Source organism: Panulirus ornatus, chromosome 4 (assembly GCF_036320965.1).
Source record: "Panulirus ornatus isolate Po-2019 chromosome 4, ASM3632096v1, whole genome shotgun sequence".
Classification (NCBI taxonomy): domain Eukaryota; kingdom Metazoa; phylum Arthropoda; class Malacostraca; order Decapoda; family Palinuridae; genus Panulirus; species Panulirus ornatus.
The window spans coordinates 50,741,014-50,760,549 of record NC_092227.1 but is presented as its reverse complement, the minus strand read 5'-3'; the positions used below and the strand labels follow the sequence as shown (position 1 = coordinate 50,760,549).

Sequence of the window (19,536 nt, the reverse complement as noted above, 5' to 3'; positions counted from 1 at the left end):
AGCAACCATTACGTTATGGTCTCGAGGTAAACACAAGATTTAACTTTAATGATGACAACCTCTGGATCCCTGATCACGTCACAGGCGAGCAAACGTTGAAAAATTGTGACCAGAAATTAATGATAATGACTGTATACAGCTCGACACAGACCTGGATGATAAGGAAGAATCGAAGAACTAAATCACCACAAGAAAAAAAGATATTCAAGTAATTCACATTTATGGAAGATAACGAAAATACCCAAGAACTGCTAGAACGTACAAAGGAAAAGCAAAAAGGTGGTAAGGCACAGAAGACGCGCGAGCTTAACAAAAAAATATTCATGAATACTAGAATAAGCACAAGAAGTTCTTCGAACATATAAAACAAAGAAAACGTAATTGGACCACACATAACCGATCATGTGAAAGTGATTCATGACAAGGGAATGCATGGCCTTCATACTAGCCAGTCCTTCACTTATGTGGCAGAATCATCCGTACCTCAACCACAAGAACATTTTCAAGGGTCCGATGATGACAAAGTAAAGGTAGCGGAAATGTGGATTAATATGTTCTAAATTTCGTAGACCCAGTTGACATCTTCAGGACCTCGACTGACCCAGATAACGTCGCTCCAAGATTCTTGAAGGAGGTCAGACGGCAATTGATATTTCCCTCGATACTCAGAAAGTGATTGTGTCTATGTATTGAACGCAAGGAGTCCTGAACTGTCCATATATGAAGGTCTTGACCCACCTGGACTAGGCTTGTATCTATGTCCTGAATATAACATACAGAACTCAATGCATTTAAGTTTATTATGTTACGGGGAAATAATTGTACAGTAGTGTTGCTCCGTCTCTGTTATATGCATACGTACATTCTGGTTTAAACCAGGTATCCATTAATCGACCAGCCCTAAAGGGAGGATGAACACCTGGGTTGGGTGTGGGACGACTGCTGTGCCCAGGATTCGAATCCATGTGGACACGACTCATGGTCACTAACGCTTAGAACATGTGGGATATAAAATAAACTAACTTGGTAAGGTTAGGGTTGGAACCTGACCTCGCATATCGAACGTCACTTTCATATTCAGGAAGAATTTTTCATTGACGTGGACGACTAATCCATCCATCCCTCACACAGTCACTTGCCCCAAGAGTTCAATATCTTCCGCTCCGGATCTTTGTATGGCATCAATCTTTCATGGTTTCATTTTCTTGGGAGTATTTTATCTTTCCACTCTCTCGAAGTCTCCACTGCCAAGTCTCCTCTCAGTTTTGGTTCTCAAGAGCTGTAGTTTCGCGTGACAAGTCTCTTGCAGTCTCATCCTCACCACCTCAGTGAGATGGCTCAATAATGTTTCGCCTTTGTGGTACGTGTCTCTTCTCATCCGTATTTCATCTTGTCAGGCGACTCTCTCTCGTACATACTCGGGATTTAATAAGTTTAATTACCCTGGTAACTCGTGATTTTAATCATGGAGGAGCTCAGTTTCGTACAACAGGAGGTGATGCATATGCTCTTCCTAATGGGCACTGTTAAAGTCCGGAGTGACGGGTGGAGGCTGTTCACGCGACCTGAACGCCTAAGTTAGTGGTCAGTGTGGTATGTTACATATTGATAAGAAAATGAGACAGTTTAATGTTATTAAGATCCCTCTCCGGCAAGATAACATTATTAGGAACCCATCAAGACAGCATTATTAAGACCCTTCCAAGACAAGCCAGCGTTATCATACATCCTCCAAACACGATTCAACTTCATTCAGAACACTTCAAGACAATACATCATTTAAAAACCATTCAAGTGAACCTGTATAAATAAATGACCCCGCAAGAACATACAGTACTATTTATAAGCCTCCAAGATAATGTGCTGTTGTTAATGATCCTTCAAAATAATCTAGCAATATTGAAAATCCTCCAAAACAATTTAGCGTCATTTTGAACTTAGCATTACTCAACCACCATTACCAAAACCCTCGTAAGACAATCCAATGTTATTAAGTGCCTTGGAAGACATCCTAGCATCGTCCAAGCCTCTCTAAGACAACGTAACGTTATCCAGTTCCCTCAGAGACAAGTAAAGATTATCTAGAACTCTAAAAGGAAACCCAGCGTTCTTCAAAAACCCACGCAAACGTCCTAGCATTATTTAGAACCCTCTACTACAGCCCAACTTAGAAGCGTATAAAGCAACCTAGAACCAATTTAGAACCTCCTGAGACAACTCAGTGTCCTTTCGTAACCTTCCGAGACACACCAACCTTAACTCGTGTTGTTCTACATAGTCTTTCGCTCTTCGGAGCTCGCCAAGAAAGATCTAACATTATGAAGAGCACGGTATGGAAATCCGTGTCTAGAACCAGTGCATCGTATTACTCCTACTGATTACTTACACATGAGGCGCATTCACCGTTAACTCTGGTGGTCGCCTGTGAGTGCGCGAGGAGCTACTGCTCCAACCCCCGGCGAGCCTCCAGCTACCTGACATCCCTCGTCTCCCAGTTGCAGTTCGGTACCGCAGTATCGTCAAGCTCCCATGAGCCCCTTTGTAACCCACTATGAGAACAGCCTCATCGTGACATTATCAGCCATCAGGAAGCTGCTACCCTAGTGTTTATGTAAAGACTGTCCCTTTTTCATCCCCCTCCCCCCCTTTTTATGGCCTCACACTCTATATTACAGGTATTTTCTTAGTATATTTTCAGCCTTTGGGTGGGGCTGATTCAATAAACCGCTAATTGTCATTAACATGATGAAGGGTAAGCTACACCTCCAGTTTTAAGAATGGTGATGTGCACAACGGGTGGTTATTGTACGTACAGGGTGTGTTATGTTACTGTTCTGAGGATGTATGTTGTATAAATGAAGACAGGTTATCGTATTTGAATTGTTGTAATTATTGTGCTTTTGAGGTTGAACTGTTTTCCTTAAGGATTAAGCTATCGTACTTAAAAAGTTAGAATTATCGCACTTCAGTGACATACATACGGATCCCTGGCGGTTACCATAAGTCACGGTGTGACAGAAAATTTTTGCGTAGTTAAGAAAAAAAAAGAATATATATATATATATATATATATATATATATATATATATATATATATATATATATATATATATATATATATATACGAACAAAGTGCTTATGAACCCGCATCTTCGTAGAACATACAAACCTCCAACAGCCAGGATCGAACAGGCAAGCTTATTATTAATTACCTATTGACATGGTATGGAGAGGGGGTTCTACACTCATGGGGCCCCGTCTCTCGAGCTTTCTGTTACCATACGACTTTTAAGATTTTTTTCATATGCTGTCATCGCTCTTTATCTTCCATTCATCCATCAGTGCTGTAAAAAGTACTTCGATTTGTTTCTCACAAGTTTCCCCACTTAATTTCAGTTTATGGTCTGTAGGTTTTTATATCCGTACAGTTATTGAACAATTGATCCCTATTAATCCAGCTGGTTCTGATCAAGTCGCCCCTTACACTATTGTCTTCCATGAAGGGAAAATTTATGGCCGCTAAACCTCTGGGTATAACTCGCCTCCCTTAATTCTGGTTCCATCCCAGTTAAACTCCCTGTACCTTCTGTATTGTCTTTGTGATTCTTTAAGTACGGTCATCAAACCTGAGAAACATATTCTTGTTTCGGCAGACTATAGGATGTGAAGATTTTACATGAATATTTCCATGAACCAGAATGTTATTCCAGTATTGGCCAGCAGACAGGTTGTCACGCTGGTTCCAGTACCGGCCAGCAGACAATTTGACTCGCTGATTCCAGTGCTGGCCAGCAGACAGTTTGTCTCGCTCATTCCAGTACTGGCCAGAAGACAGTCTCGCTGGTTCCAGTACTGGCTAGCAGACAGTTTGTCTCGCTGGTTCCAGTACTGGCCAGCAGACAGTTTGTCTTTGTGATTCTTCTAAGGCGGGACTGAGTCGATAGTTGACTTACAGTGTATTCAAAGCGTCGTTATCCTCCTCCAGCCGTTAGATCTTACCACCAGAAGGTTCAAGATGTCATTATGATCGTAAGTCTTCACACCCGCTGTTACTCAGGTGTTCTTATCGTACTTAAGGTCTTAAGTAGAGGATACTCATGGTATGAAATATAATTGTATACATGGATTTCAATCATCGTGCTTTAGCTCTGAAAATCATTGTACTCATGAGTCTGTCGTGGTAGTCAAGGAGTTGAGGGCATCATGCGCAAGAGAATAGGTTATCGCGCTCAAGACTTTGAGTTAAGGTCACTCATAGGGTCATGTACATCTTACCCTGTGTGTCGGTTCATATTCCTCACAGGTTAGGACAAGTGACTCATGGAAGAATGACCTGATGCTCGGGAGGTGGCTGCAGTCGTCGTACACAAGAGATTAAACCCATCAGACATGATACGTTCACACAAGTCTATTAAAAGATGAAATTGTTATACATAAGGAGTAAGATCCAAGCCCTTGTGCGGTTGGGTTATGGGATTTTGCTCAATAAGAACAGTCCTTAAGAGGGTAGGTTCTTGTGTTCATTCATCGTCCTCATGGGGTCGAGTGGTCGTAATTAAAAGCCCCTTATCGTCACCAGGGAAATTGTATCATCGTCTTGAATGGGTTAAGGTATTATACCCCGTATGTTGATACATTCAAGCGGTCAGATTACCGTACTCATCCGTTATCATCGTACAAAAAAAAAAAATCAACCGTGATCCAAGAGGTAAGCCATCGTACTCACGATGTTGAAACATCGTACCTGCTGGGACTGAGGAGAGCCATATGCCGTGGGGGGGGGTGGGGGGGAGCCTGTTAGCATAGACTTAACGATCAAAGTTGGTCGGAGAAAAATTCCTGGATATTACGAGGGAGGCTCCAAGACCCCCAGAGTCCGTGGAAGTTAGGCTATTCCGCGGCAGCAGAGCCTACGTGGTCACCCTAAATTGGGTTTACGATGGACTCCCCCTACAGCCATCAGCGAGTCTCCGTGGACAACGATAACTCCCTGCTTAGTCTGAGGTGGTGATGGCGGCCGTGATATGACGGGAAACACTTAGATAGGCTGAGAGAGAGAGAGAGAGAGAGAGAGAGAGAGAGAGAGAGAGAGAGAGAGAGAGAGAGAGAGATAATATGTGTGTGTTTGTCTGTGTGTGTTCACAAAGATTACTTGCACGGAAATATTACCGAGGGGTGAGGCTAATGCATACTACTACTCATTGCTGGAGAATACAGTTACGAACGACACTTCGTGTGTGTTATGTGTCGTCAGGTGTGGTGTGCGAGATGGGGAGGTTGTATGTTTTGTGTAGCAGAAGCCAGACGCTCACATGGGGGATGAGGCAGAAGGAGAAGGCGTACTTGAGCTAAAAGAATGACATTTAGCAGCGACTGAAGTGATGGCTCACTCCGCAGTCGTCACTAACCCTACCGATACCCAGGCGGGTAATGGTTACTCTCTGACCGCTCCGGAGTGGCAGCACTGGCATACACTAGAAAGACCTCGCTGGAAATTTATGATTGTGATTAAAGATTATTATGAGCTACGAGCAAACAAAACCTGCGTTTTATGTACAGAAAGAGTATGTGTTAGTGGATTTTTGTCTCGGTAGCCCATGTGTAGTTGAGGCTGAATGTAATTGGTTTATCTGGGCCGAGGAAGGGAACGTGACAGCGACTGCAGTCCTAGTTTATTTCTCATTCCAGTGCTCGTATTACACGTAACTTAAATGGGATTGTTTGTAGTCAAGGATCGCATTCTGCTCCCCAGCTATGTGTGTGTTTTAGCATTAGTCTGGATGGTACAAAATACAGTCTAGTTCTGGTCTTATGCGGAGAGTGTGTTTATTATAATCCTTGTCAGAATGATTAATGCTAGAGTTATCTCCTCTCTCAGCATCCCTGACTAGATGTACATCTTGGAAGTTAAGACTTACGTTAAGTTCCTAGGCTGAGTTTTGCCTTTGGCTTAAGACTGTTCATAATAGCTTGGAGGTCATGATGGCTGAACCCCATATAATAAAAAGGAAATCCAAAGGAACTTCAGTCAAGTCCGTTGTCTTTGGAAACGTTCCGTTGACTCTGGAAGCGGTTGACTGGAACATAACATGCAGGTGTCGGGCTTTGGTAAGGCCATGATGGAAAGTGTTACTGAGGCACCCCAGTGCCATGGATCCCTGATGGCTTACCCAGTTGTTGACACCAACGCTGTTGGCATGGATATGTCCACGTTTGCCATACATGCCACAGCCGGAACCATCCACTCTTGTGAAGGGATCTGTCCCTAAGTGCCAGTTTCCACGCTAGGGGCATGTCATCTGACACGCTGTCAGTGGTGTCTGATGCTGTGATCGTAAGCTGGTGTGACCCCGAACTGATCCAGTTTAGATTACCTACACCTGGTTTATCAGGGATTAATTTTGATGAGAGGATCATCTTTAGTGACAGAATTGATAATACTCGTGAGGTTAAGGTAGTGAGTGATAGGTCAAGTGTTATCTCTCGTCCTCGTGAGGTTAAGGTAGTGATAGGTCAAGTGTTATCTCTCATCCTCGTGAGGTTAAGGTAGTGATAGGTCAAGTGTTATCTCTCATCCTCGTGAGGTTAAGGTAGTGATAGGTCAAGTGTTATCTCTCATCCTCGTGAGGTTAAGGTAGTGATAGGTCAAGTGTTATCTCTCATCCTCGTGAGGTTAAGGTAGTGATAGGTCAAGTGTTATCTCTCATCCTCGTGAGGTTAAGGTAGTGATAGGTCAAGTGTTATCTCTCATCCTCGTGAGGTTAAGGTAGTGATAGGTCAAGTGTTATCTCTCATCCTCGTGAGGTTAAGGTAGTGATAGGTCAAGTGTTATCTCTCGTCCTCGTGAGGTTAAGGTAGTGATAGGTCAAGTGTTATCTCTCATCCTCGTGAGGTTAAGGTAGTGATAGGTCAAGTGTTATCTCTCGTCCACGGGAGAGTGAAGTGCCGTTTGGTGTTATCGTGATGGTCGAACTTCTCAGTCGACTCTCGGTAGATGTGATAAATATCTGAAATTGTTTTTTCTCCGTTTATCACTTTAATACCGTGTGTAATTACTACATACGTGTGGTGCGGGGAAAAAGTCGTACACTCATGTTGCCCCGTCTCGTAACCTTGCCAGTATGTACCACCACACACACACACACACACACACACACACACACACTCCAGCCTTAGGCATATACCCGCTTTTCGGTCGATCCTAAGGGTAGGCTTGTGCTGTAACGCTCACCACCTACACCATGGACGCCCGTTTGTGTGTGTGTGTGTGTGTGTGTGTGTGTGTGTGTGTGTGAAGAACTTACACCTGTTCAGCTGTGAGTACCACCAGCAGGGTCGTGATCCACCTGCAGGGTCGTGTTCCAGTAGCAGGGCCGTGTTCCACCGGCTGGGCCGTGTACCACCGGCTGGGCCGTGTTCCACCAGCTGGGCCGTGTTCCACCAGCTGGGCCGTGTACCCTGTGCGTCCCGTCCCTCCGCGGCTGCCTGTGTGTGAATTCCATTTTCTGGCAGGGACTGTAACCACGGTGTGTACAGCCTTAACCCGTGTTTCCATACGGCTTGCCTCCCTCCTCCCCTCACTCCTCTCACATCATATGACGCTGTGACTGTGAATGATATTACCACTGTTGGAAGCAGCTGCCTGTTGTCACTATAGCTGTCACACATTAATGTCAAAGTTATCCCTCGTCATTACCCACACGTGTGTTAAAAAAAAAAAAGGTTTTAGTTTTAAGAAACCATCCAAAATTATCTTAATGGTATTGAAAGTATTACTTTTCTGGCCCTTAACCCCCCGAGAATAAGTATTATTTTTTAACTTTTTAACACAAGAAAATGGATGATCTTGCGTTACATTTTCGGCGTAAAATCGATATTTCTGAAGTTGCATTTAAGAACGTTAGCGAGTGGTGTAAAGGTACGATGTGAACGTCTGTAGAGAGGATGATCGTGGACGGCATCGGGGCGAACACTGGTGCATATATTCCTCGTCGTTTTCCAGGAGGTAAAATATTGTGTGCGACGCGACCATGGTTGTGAAGTCGGATACGAGATTGTTAGGTCGCTTCCGCGCTCCGACCACTCATTACTGCATGCCTCATTTGCCGCGTCGTGTTCGCTCATGGATGAGGATGATACTGTGCCAGGCTTCGTCTGTACCTTCGTCCTCTGGTTTATGACTGCCCCGTCGCGGACGAGTTCTCTGCTGCATATCCTGCACGAGTCCCTCACGTAATGCCTCTGTCTTGAGGTTCAGTGTTGTTACGTCACTGGCATAGCGCCCCCTACGTGTGTGTGTGTGTGTGTGTGTGTGTGTGTGTGTGTGTGTTTACTATTTGTGTGTTTCAGGGCGAGTTTTCACCTAATGAACTCCTGTCTCTTGTATATATGTACCATGTCTCCTCCTATGTGAGCCAGGTACCCAATTATCGACCAGCCCCAAGGAGAGGATGAACACCTGGGTCGAGTCTAGGGCAACTGTTGCATTCAGGATCCGAATCCCATGTGGGCCCGTGCTGACTCATGGTCAGTAACACTAGCTACGGAGGCTCGTGTGTGTGTGTGTGTGTGTGTGTGTGTGTGTGTGTGTGTGTGTGTGTGTGAAAGACAATCAACAATCCGTTGAGTAGACGCTGGTGTTCGTGCGAGAAGCCTCCACTATGATGTACGGTGTGTTTAGCCTTTCATGGAGGCCATTGCTCTCACAGCCGTCGTCATTTCCACCGCTGCTGCCACTCCCTACACTCACACCTTCCTCCTCTTCCTCCTCCGCCAGGGTGTGTCCGAACGGGTACCAGTGCCTGCCGGACGTGGGCGACAACCCCAACTTCGGCTACACCAGCTTCGACAACTTCCTCTGGTCCATGCTCACCACCTTCCAGCTCATCACCCTCGACTTTTGGGAAGATGTGTACAACAAGGTAAGTCCGACCACTTCAGGCTTTCTGTAACTTAGTAAGACGTGTACAACAAGGTGAGGACCACATTAGGCTTCCTATAAGGCTCCTAAGACGTTACAACAAGGTGAGGACCATATCAGGCTTTTTTGTAAGGCTTGTAACATGTCCATGAGAATATACGCTCCACACCAGGCTTTGTGTGAGGCTAGTAAGACGTGTTCAAGCAAGACAAGTCCTTCATCAGCCTTCCTATATGTCCAGTAAGATGTCTACCACAAGGTAAGACTAGGTAGACTTCTTGAGGCAAGGCAAGTACATCAGGCTTTCTGTCAGGCTAGGAAGACGTGCACAACGACGTGAGGACCACAGTCAGACTTCCTATAGGGCTCGTAAGACTTCTTCAACCTCATAAGTCGTACGTTAGACTTTGTGTAAGGCCAGGAAGACGTGGACATCATCATCCCTACACACGACTTCAGCGAGGATAGTCTCAGACGCCTCATCAGAGATCAGAGAACTGGATGTGATCATGATAACGTGAGGCTTTCCCGGCCACAGGCAGAACCCAGCATAAGCTTCTTACAGTGGGTTATATTCAAAGAAAACGAGTCTTATTTTTCCTTCATATTTCACGAAAAAGTAATAAGGAAATCAGATATATATGTGTGTGTGTGTGTGTGTGTGTGTGTAAAGATTAGGAAGAGGAGAGACCTTGATCTGGATTTAGTAACAAGAGGGCGAGTGTGAACTGCGACTTCATTTCGAGACTGGGTGTCACAGATCCGACTGATCTATGAAACAAACGGTAAGATTAAAGTAAATCTGATCCTTTTCAAGACTCTTGTATACGGTATGATATGTCTGATCTGGAACAAACCTTTAAATGAAAAGAATCCGATTTCAGCATGAACATAAGTCTGGAGAAAGGCTTTTGAATCCAACGAAACAAGAGTTCAGGATTCTTTCATAAGACATTATCATTCTTGGCGCTTACAGCTTGTGTGTAGAGATGTCAGAAACATTTGGGTTGACTTTTTCATATGTAGAATACTGTTCAACACTGTAATAAATGGTATAATCTTATTCGGCCTTTGACATGTATTAAAAAGAGAAAAGTATTTAATGCATTTTGCAGTTTTATGTAAATGTTATTGTATATATGTTACAGTGCCCTATGACAGTAATGTAATTCGCTGAATTATGATTAACACTTACTCGGATTGTTTAGGAAGTATGTGACATTTTCTGGTAGCAGCGTTGAACTTATGAAGTGGTTGTATTTATTGTATATTGTATTATAAAGCTTATGTATTTGTTGTATTTGAGATTTAGGCTGAAACAGCTGTAGGCCTTGAAGAATATATTTTGTGTCTGTTTCAATGTGGAAAGTTCTCTTTGAAGGTCAGCCACTGTTTCGTGTAGGGTCGTTGAATATGTATACCTTAGTGATACGATAAGCCTTTTCTGCCCAGCGGTACGACACGGCCTACCCATCATAACTCAGGGGCGTGCCATCGTGCTTAAGGGTCGTACCGTCGTGTTCGAATGTCGTACCGTCGTGCTCGAGGGTCGCACCGTCGTGCTCGAGGGTCGTACCGTCGTGCTCGACGGTCGCACCGTCGTGCTCGACGGTCGCACGGTCGTGCTCGAGGGTCGTACCGTCGTGCTCGGGGATCGTACCGTCGTGCTCGAGGGTCGCACGGTCGTGCTCGAGGGTTGTACCGTCGTGCTCGAGGGTCGCACCGTCGTGCTCAAAGGTCGTACCGCCGTGCTCGAGAGTCGCACCGTCGTGCTCGACGGTCGCACCGTCGTGCTCGAGGGTCGTACCGTCGTGCTCGGGGATCGTACCGTCGTGCTCGAGGGTCGTACCGTCGTGCTCGAGGGTCGTACCGTCGTGCTCGGGGATCGTACCGTCGTGCTCGAGGGTCGTACCGTCGTGCTCGAGGGTCGCACCGTCGTGTTCGACGGTCGCACCGTCGTGCTCGAGGGTCGTACCGTCGTGCTCGAGGGTCGTACCGTCGTGCTCGAGGGTCGCACCGTCATGCTCGAGGGTCGTACCGTCGTGCTCGAGGGTCGTACCGTCGTACTCGAGGGTCGTACCGTCGTGCTCGAGGGTCGTACCGTCGTGCCGGGGATCGTACCGTCGTGCTCGAGGGTCGTACCGTCGTGCTCGAGGGTCGTACCGTCGTGCTCGGGGATCGTACCGTCGTGCTCGAGGGTCATACCGTCGTGCTCGAGGGTCGCACCGTCGTGTTCGACGGTCGCACCGTCGTACTCGAGGGTCGTACCGTCGTGCTCGAGGGTCGTACCGTCGTGCTCGAGGGTCGTACCGTCGTGCTCGAGGGTCGCACCGTCATGCTCGAGGGTCGTACCGTCGTGCTCGAGGGTCGTACCGTCGTGCTCGAGGGTCGCACCGTCGTGCTCGAGGGTCGCACGGTCGTGCTCGAGGGTCGTACCGTCGTGCTCGAGGGTCGTACCGTCGTGCTCGAGGGTCGCACCGTCGTGCTCGAGGGTCGTACCGTCGTGCTCGAGGGTCGCACCGTCGCGCTCGAGGGTCGTACCGTCGTGCTCGAGGGTCGTACCGTTGCGCTCGAAGGTCGTACCGTCGTGCTCGAGGGTCGCACGGTCGTGCTCGAGGGTCGCACCGTCGTGCTCGAGGGTTGTACCGTCGTGCTTGAGGGTCTCACCGTCGTGCTCGAGGGTCGCACCGTCGTGCTCGAGGGTCGTACCGTCGTGCTCGAGGGTCGCACCGTCGCGCTCGAGGGTCGTACCGTCGTGCTCGAGGGTCGTACCGTTGCGCTCGAAGGTCGTACCGTCGTGCTCGAGGGTCGCACCGTCGTGCTCGAGGGTCGTACCGTCGTGCTCGAGGGTCGTACCGTCGTGCTCGTAGGGTCATGCCACCTCAGTAGTCTGTAGTTCACCCACCAACAAAGTCTTCCGTTTTCATTCATCTCTAAATTAATTCCCAAGAAAACTAGTAAGCTCTCAGGGAAGAGGGTTGCCTCCTTCCACAAGGACCCTAATACCTATTAACCAGTGACCGTATTTCATTATTCTAATTACCCCGGCAATTAGCGGGAGTCCCAGGGGAGGAAGGAGAAGGCCAGTTCACCCCGACAGTGATAACAGGAAGCTGGTAGAGGAAACAGTGTCTCTATCTCTGTAAACGACCCTCAAGGTTGTAAAAGCCATTTTCATTTTACCATCTCTACGTGTTGCGTCACTGATGCGTCCAGGCTTTAATGACTGTTGCGTCCCCACCTTAATGATTGGTGCGTCCCCACCTTAATGACTGATGCGTCCCCACCTTAATGACTGATGCGTCCTCACCTTAATGACTGTTGCGTCCCCACCTTAATGACTGTTGCATCCCCCACCTTAATGACTGTTGCGTCCCCACCTTAATGACTGTTGCGTCCCCACCTTAATGACTGTTGCGTCCCCACCTTAATGACTGTTGCGTCCCCATCTTAATGATTGGTGCGTCCCCACCTTAATGACTGATGCGTCCCCACCTTAATGACAATTGCGTCCCCACCTTAATGACTGTTGCGTCCCCACCTTAATGACTGATGCGTCCCCACCTTAATGACTGTTGCGTCCCCACCTTAATGACAAATGCGTCCCCACCTTAATGACTGTTGCGTCCCTACCTTAATGACTGATGCGTCCCCTCCTTAATGACTGTTGCGTCCCCACCTTAATGACAATTGCGTCCCCACCTTAATGACTGTTGCGTCCCCACCTTAATGACTGATGCGTCCCCACCTTAATGACTGTTGCGTCCCCACCTTAATGACTGATGCGTCCCCACGTTAATGACTGTTGCGTCCCCACCTTAATGACAATTGCGTCCCCACCTTAATGACTGTTGCGTCCCCACCTTAATGACAATTGCGTCCCCACCTTAATGACTGTTGCGTCCCTACCTTAATGACTGTTGCGTCCCCACCTTAATGACAATTGCGTCCCCACCTTAATGACTGTTGCGTCCCCACCTTAATGACAATTGCGTCCCCACCTTAATGACTGTTGCGTCCCTACCTTAATGACTGTTGCGTCCCCACCTTAATGACTGTTGCGTCCCCACCTTAATGACAATTGCGTCCCCACCTTAATGACTGTTGCGTCCCTACCTTAATGACTGTTGCGTCCCCACCTTAATGACTGTTGCGTCCCCATCTAGAATTTATTATAAGTATTTCAAGTCCACAATTGACATGATTCGCACCTCCTTAGTTACATGTAAAAGTTACAGGTATGTCTCTCTACGTCATCTGTTTCCACCTCTCGCCACACTAATCCCAGTGTCCCTGTTGGCTCCCACTGCCACAGACGCCCTGGTGAGGACTCGGAGTGATCTGTTGCTGTCTGTTCTCCTTAGTACGGTGTCCAGTGTTCCTCACTACCACTTATATCCAGGTGGTACCTCGAGCAGTTGTTCTCTCTCTCTCTCTCTCTCTCTCTCTCTCTCTCTCTCTCTCTCTCTCTCTCTCTCTCTCTCTCTCTCTCTCTCTCTCCCCTCCACTTGGCAGCACACCCACCTGGGACACGCTCTTACAGGTGGTATGGTGAGGTGCACCACACTTGCGTGCACTCTGACAACCGACTGCATGCACGTGACGTATGACGTGCATACTTAACCTAATGATTGTCTGTGACGGAAATGGGAATAAAGAAAACCATTATTTTTAAAGAAAACCTTTATTTTTTTGTGCCCACTGATCATCAGGTTTCACTAATCTCACGTATGAAGTCCAAACTAGGCTCTTTTGACTCGATTTACAGGTCAACACGGACCTCACACCCACTGAAGTTTCTCTTGAGATCACATTAACACTCAAGCCATCCACAGAACACATCAAGTCTTTACCTTAACCTCTTGCCATCCACAGAACACATCAAGTCTTTACCTTAACCTCTTGCCATCCACAGAACACATCAAGTCTTTACCTTAACCTCTTGCCATCCACAGAACACATCAAGTCTTTACCTTAACCTCTTGCCATTCACAGAACACATCAGGTCTTTACCTTAACCTTTTGCCATCCACAGAACACTTTAGGTTTCTACCTGCACCCCTAGTCATCCACAGAACACATCAGGTCTTCACGTAGTGAAATGTTACCACATGGATACTTTGTTATACGTTAGTTTTACCAATCTCTGTGGCATTACTTACTGCCTCATAATGTTCCTTAATAACCAAAAAAAGAAAAAATCAGTCGACACTAACACCTGCTGGAGTGGTGAATAATAATGAATTAATCAATACGTGGTACAGACTAAATGAAACACTATGAGACAGACTTACAATAATAGGTGATGTTGTGCACATGACTGCCAGCAGTCACAGAGCGCAGGCCACTAGCACTGTAACCTCTCAACGCTCACTCGGCACCTCGTGCCGCCTGCTACTTCAGCGAGAATACGAGGGACACACGAACACTCTGCTCCATGCCTCCTTGGTCGTCGTGCTGCCCCGACAGTCACGCTTCCTTTGGCCTCCTCTGACTCCGTTGACCACTTATCACCCAGCCTTCTCTCAACCCGTACATGCAACTATGTCATGCATCACTGAACCCGTAAACTTAGTAGTTAAACGCCTAGACCATTTAGTTTAACTATGACCGCGTACATACTCGAGCGTGAATGTAGATCACTGCTTGTAGACGATCAGTCTAGTTTTGAATGCACACACATTACGCGTGTTGTTACACTCTGAACACGGCCGGGCTCTGAACACGGTCGAACCATCGCTAGGTACAGTGTTTTACCGGAACGCGTCCAGAGAAACCGTAAACAATCTATTTCCACACTCGTACAAAGGCCTAGTTAGTCTCTGGCCAAACCTGTGATACCGGGCCCCCTGTGTAGTGTCTTTCTGGACGGGGTTCCAACAAACCCCACATATAGTATGTATAGAGCACGTCCAGACAAACTGTAGTCAGTGCCTATCTAAAAATGTGGCAATACGTCCCACACACGCTTGAAGTTCTTTCAGTAATTTTTTAAAAATCTCATGAAACCACATCATGAGATCCTTATGTCTAAAGCCTGTTGGAAAACACACACACACACACACACACACACACACGATCTGAACATCTCTCAGTGTCACGTTCTTATCAAGGTCATGTTCTAAACAAAATCATTTTCTAATGAAGGTCTAATCTCACCAAGGTTAGGTTGTTACCATGTCATGTTCTTATCCATGTCATGTTCTTATCCAGGTCATGTTCTTATCCAGGTCATGTTCTTATCCAGGTCATGTTCTTATCCAGGTCATGTTCTTATCCAGGTCATGTTCTTATCTATGTCATGTTCTTATCCAGGTCATGTTCTTACTCTGGTTATGTTCTGCCGACAGGTGATCGCCACAGGAGGACCGCTCCAGGTCGTGTTCTTCGCCATCGTGGTGTTCTTCGGGTCGTTCTACCTGATCAACCTGATGTTGGCTGTCGTGGCCATGAGTTATGAGGAGGAGGCTGAGAACACTGAGGAGGTAAGTACGTGGGAGTGAGGTGAGGAGGCTGAGTACAATCCACAGGGTGGAGAAGGGTAGGTGGGGTAGTGGGTGAATTTCGACAGTGCCCTTGGGATGAGTGGTAAAGGTTGGAGTTAAGTAAAGGGTTGGGGGAAAAGGGGCACTGGAGGGATAAGTGGAAGGGTAAGGGACAGGGAGTGAGAGGTTAAGCAGTTAAGGGTAAGGGATAGGGGGTAATAGGCGAGGGGTAAGGATCAAGGGCAAGGAATTAGGGTCAAAGAGTAAAGGGTGTGAGGCAATGGGTAATGGACGAAGGGTACGAGCTTCCTGCTTGTAGGGCGAGAGGAGGAAGTAGAGAGGAGCTGGCCTTACAGAGGGACGTGTATGGAACCTGGGTAGAGCAGCTGTAACAACAGCGGCACACCCACCAGTAGCTGCAGCAACAACAACAGCAGGAGAAACATGAGTAGCATCTCCACCAGCAACACCTCTACCACGATCACCATCACTACAACCACCATCACAACCACCACCACCACCATTACCACGACAACTACCTCTACCATCACTACCGCCACCACAACCGCCCATCACCACAACCACCACTGACATTGCCATCACCACCATCACCACAACCACCACCACAACCATCCCTCAGCAGCAGCAGCAGGAGGCAGAGGTAAAAAATGATGCCGTCCGGAGTTTTGCTGGGTGAATGAAATTGAATGGATTGTTGCACCAGGATTGTGCACTGCCAGAGGAAGGACCTACTCCAATATACATGCATACACACGCATAGAAATACATACCTTTCCAGTCATACATGGCTGTACATACCCGGTCATACAGTCCTCCATGAATACAGAAGAACAGACGGCAGGAGAATATTGAGGAACATCCCTCGTTGTTGGCGACTTGCAAAAATATTGACAAGAGCAGAATAAGAATGTTGGTCCCGCCAGCGGTCAACCCCCAGCACGTGGATCAATAGGCGAGGGGGAGCAGCCCCCCCCCCCTGCCCGGCTTCGTGGAGCTGAGAGAGCCACCCCCCCCCCCCCCCCCCAGCCTCGTGGAGCTGAGAGAGCCACCCCCCCCCAGCCTCGTGGAGCTGAGAGAGCCACCCCCCAGCCTCCTTAAACTTGGGATCATTCTAGCTTCGTGGAGCTGGGAAGCCAGTCTATCCTCGTGAGAGCTGGGGGAGGTACCCCAGTCACGAGAAGCTGGATAACCACGTCTCCATGGTAGAGGAGGCTGGGGGGTAACAGTCCCAAACTAAAGGGTCTGGCGAGCCATTTACCCCGGTTAAAGGGGCTTGGAAGACCTGCCTGACGGAGCTAGGAGAGCCATCTTTCGCTGGAGGGGGATGAGGCCGATCTTAAGTTATCAAAATGTAAATTCCTACGAGCTAGATAGGATGAATTATCTCGATCACCCAGGAGACGAGGCGGAGAGATGGCAGCGTCCCAGTTTCCCTGATGAGTACATGATGGATTCTGGTCACTCAGTGGAGTCTCAGGGTTCAACACATGTTTCGGGTAGGGTTTCAGAAGCACGAAGCCACTCTCCTCACACACAGCATAATGCTATGGACACCTTCAAACAGGAAGTCAGGATACATTAACCTGAGTAAATGGCTTGGTGAAGATTAAACCAGTTATTCACCAGGGCTCCATGTTCCTGTGCTCGTATTAGTAATACCTAACATCTTGGTAACTGATCCAGGGTCTAAAGGGATCAGAGTGGCTGGCTCACATACAATGGGCAGCTGGAAGCATACACCCCATAACTTACGGCAGTCGTACGCTGAATGTGGCTAAATGAAATTACAGAGCAATGAGTGTTAGCTGTAGTATGGCCACTCTCAATGTTATTTGTCTTCACCCAGTTACACATGGACATGATCACTTACCTATGGTAGGACTATCCCCCGTAATCAGGATCTCTCAAGGCAGATTGTCATGCACCATACGGGACTACAGCCCAGATAGTGTATAGAAGGCTAGGAAAGCAGAACGCTGTAGCAGACGCACTGTCATTGAACGTAGGCCAGTCGACACAGTACCCTACTTTTGATGCAGGAGGGCAAAGGAATTGCTTACACTAGTATTTTCACATAGATCTAATATATGAATCTATTTTATAGTTACACATAACTATATTTGAATAAAGGAACACCAGCACCAACAGGAAGAGCCAGGCCAGCCTCCTGATGGAAGTGGGTCTGTCAGTGACTCCGGCTGGAGTAGCGGGTGGGGGTCTAGTGAGAGACAAGAGAGACAGGTGGGGGGCTACGAGTTAAGCGTCCGGTTCTTGTCAGCATCAGGGAAAGAGGCTTTATCTACCCAGAACACGACACTGACAAGTATAGCCCCCGGCATCCTGGGTAGAAAATGCTTTGTGTACTACAGGACGAGGGTGGCGTGGTACGGTTACACTGTAACATTTCATGTGGACGGATGTATTTACGGCGTCATAGGATAAAAGGAATTACGGTTAAGAGATAGTTTGAATACTAGAAGCGTAATGTTGTAGGGAAGATCTGTGTAGGTGTCTGTTAGTATGGCTCTCTCTCTCTCTCTCTCTCTCTCTCTCTCATCGATGACCTCACATGCTAGTGACCTTACTGGCTGTGACAGCAGGAGGAGGAGAACAGCACTGTGCCTGTAAGAGCCCCACCTCCAGGGCCTATGTTGAGTCTCTCCGGCCGGCGCCCGGGAGGCTGGGACCCTCGTTAGTTAAGGATGTGGTGATGGAGGTACGAGGCAAGGTGTTGGAACCTGTCGTGTCCTTCTCTTGCAGGACGGGAGATGTATTAGCTGATACAGCTTTATATAACAGCTCTCCTACAATAAGGAACAGAGAATACAGTACTTTTTTAAAAGGATTCTGTAAATTTTTTCTGTGTAACATTGTCTAAATCTCATCATATAATGATTTAACCTTGTGTCTGGGTCTTGGTGAGGCTAAATAAATCGTAAAACGCTTTATATTGACAAGTTTAGTTCTGAATAACATTTTCACTTTTAAACTCTTGAAACATCGCTACAGATTTTGGTCACGTAAATGTTCAATACGTCAAGCTGAATCGTATAGTCTTTAGTAAGTTTTTTTACTTTACAGAGTATTAGTTCAAAACTGTAAGTTAGTCTGGTTCACGAAAGGTTTAAAATCGATAGATACGGAATTCAGTAATGTATTTGAGGTTTGTCTTCGCATATGAATGGTTGATTAAAAAGTCAGTCAACAGTAGTGTTTCGAGGTATATATATATATATATATATATATATATATATATATATATATATATATATATATATATATGAAATTAATCTTTAATCACCTGTGGACCAGCCAGCTGGTTACAGATCATCTGAATATCTGGCTACCCTGTGGATAGTCAGTCTTTTCGCCTGTTTTATAGCCAGCTGTTCCTTTGTGTAAACAGCAGTTTGAATCTCCAGGATGAAGGTACAGCTCTGTTAATACTGGTGCGTTATCCCGAATGTCCTCTGAAAGATCTTCCTCGTAAGGGCCTCATGGGTAGTAAGGGTGTATATGGTCGCAGAGTTATTATCCTCAACACCTGCCTGACGAAGGTGATAAAGATGTTTACGGTTGGAGGATGTTGTTTGACGTTGACGGCCATAATGACCCTGGTAGTTGGTAGGCCCAAAACTCAACAAACCCTCTTTTTTTGCTTAACGAGTTATAGGTAAACAAACTATAGACATTTTTCATATCGTTTCATTATCTAGGATTACATATAAAAACGTAGAAATAAAACTTATGCCAATTAGATAAGGCGCTGGTGTACCACTCATCTGACTGAAGCAGGGCTAAATCAACAGAGGAGGGGCACACTGAAGTGGAGAGTAAACTGGAGTGAAGGGAGGGTAAACTAAAGGTCCATGAGTATAGAATAAAATGGAGGAAGGGTAAATTGAAGATGCAGGAGATTAGTGGAGGTAGGGTAAACTGAAAGTGCAGGGGGTAAACCGGGGTAGAGAGAGGGTAAACTAAAAGAGTAGGGGTAAAATGGACTGGAGAGAGGCTAATCTGAAGGTGCAGAAGGTAAACTGGAGTGGAGGGAGGGTAGACTAAAGATGCAGGGGATAAAATGAACCGGAAAGACGGTAAACTGAAGGTGCA

The 19,536-nt window shown here is 46.8% G+C and overlaps 1 protein-coding gene across 8 annotated transcripts in view; it reads left to right on the top strand.

Annotated features, from left to right (window-relative positions):
• LOC139766161 (sodium channel protein 1 brain-like) overlaps positions 1–19,536 on the top strand; it is a 940,735-nt gene that overhangs the window by 549,887 nt on the left and 371,312 nt on the right. For all 8 annotated transcript variants that reach the window (XM_071694448.1, XM_071694434.1, XM_071694479.1 and 5 more), the window contains 2 exons: positions 8,777–8,921; positions 15,271–15,405. In XM_071694448.1, the coding sequence (XP_071550549.1) occupies positions 8,777–8,921; positions 15,271–15,405 (280 nt within the window). The remainder of the gene's footprint in view (positions 1–8,776; positions 8,922–15,270; positions 15,406–19,536) is intronic.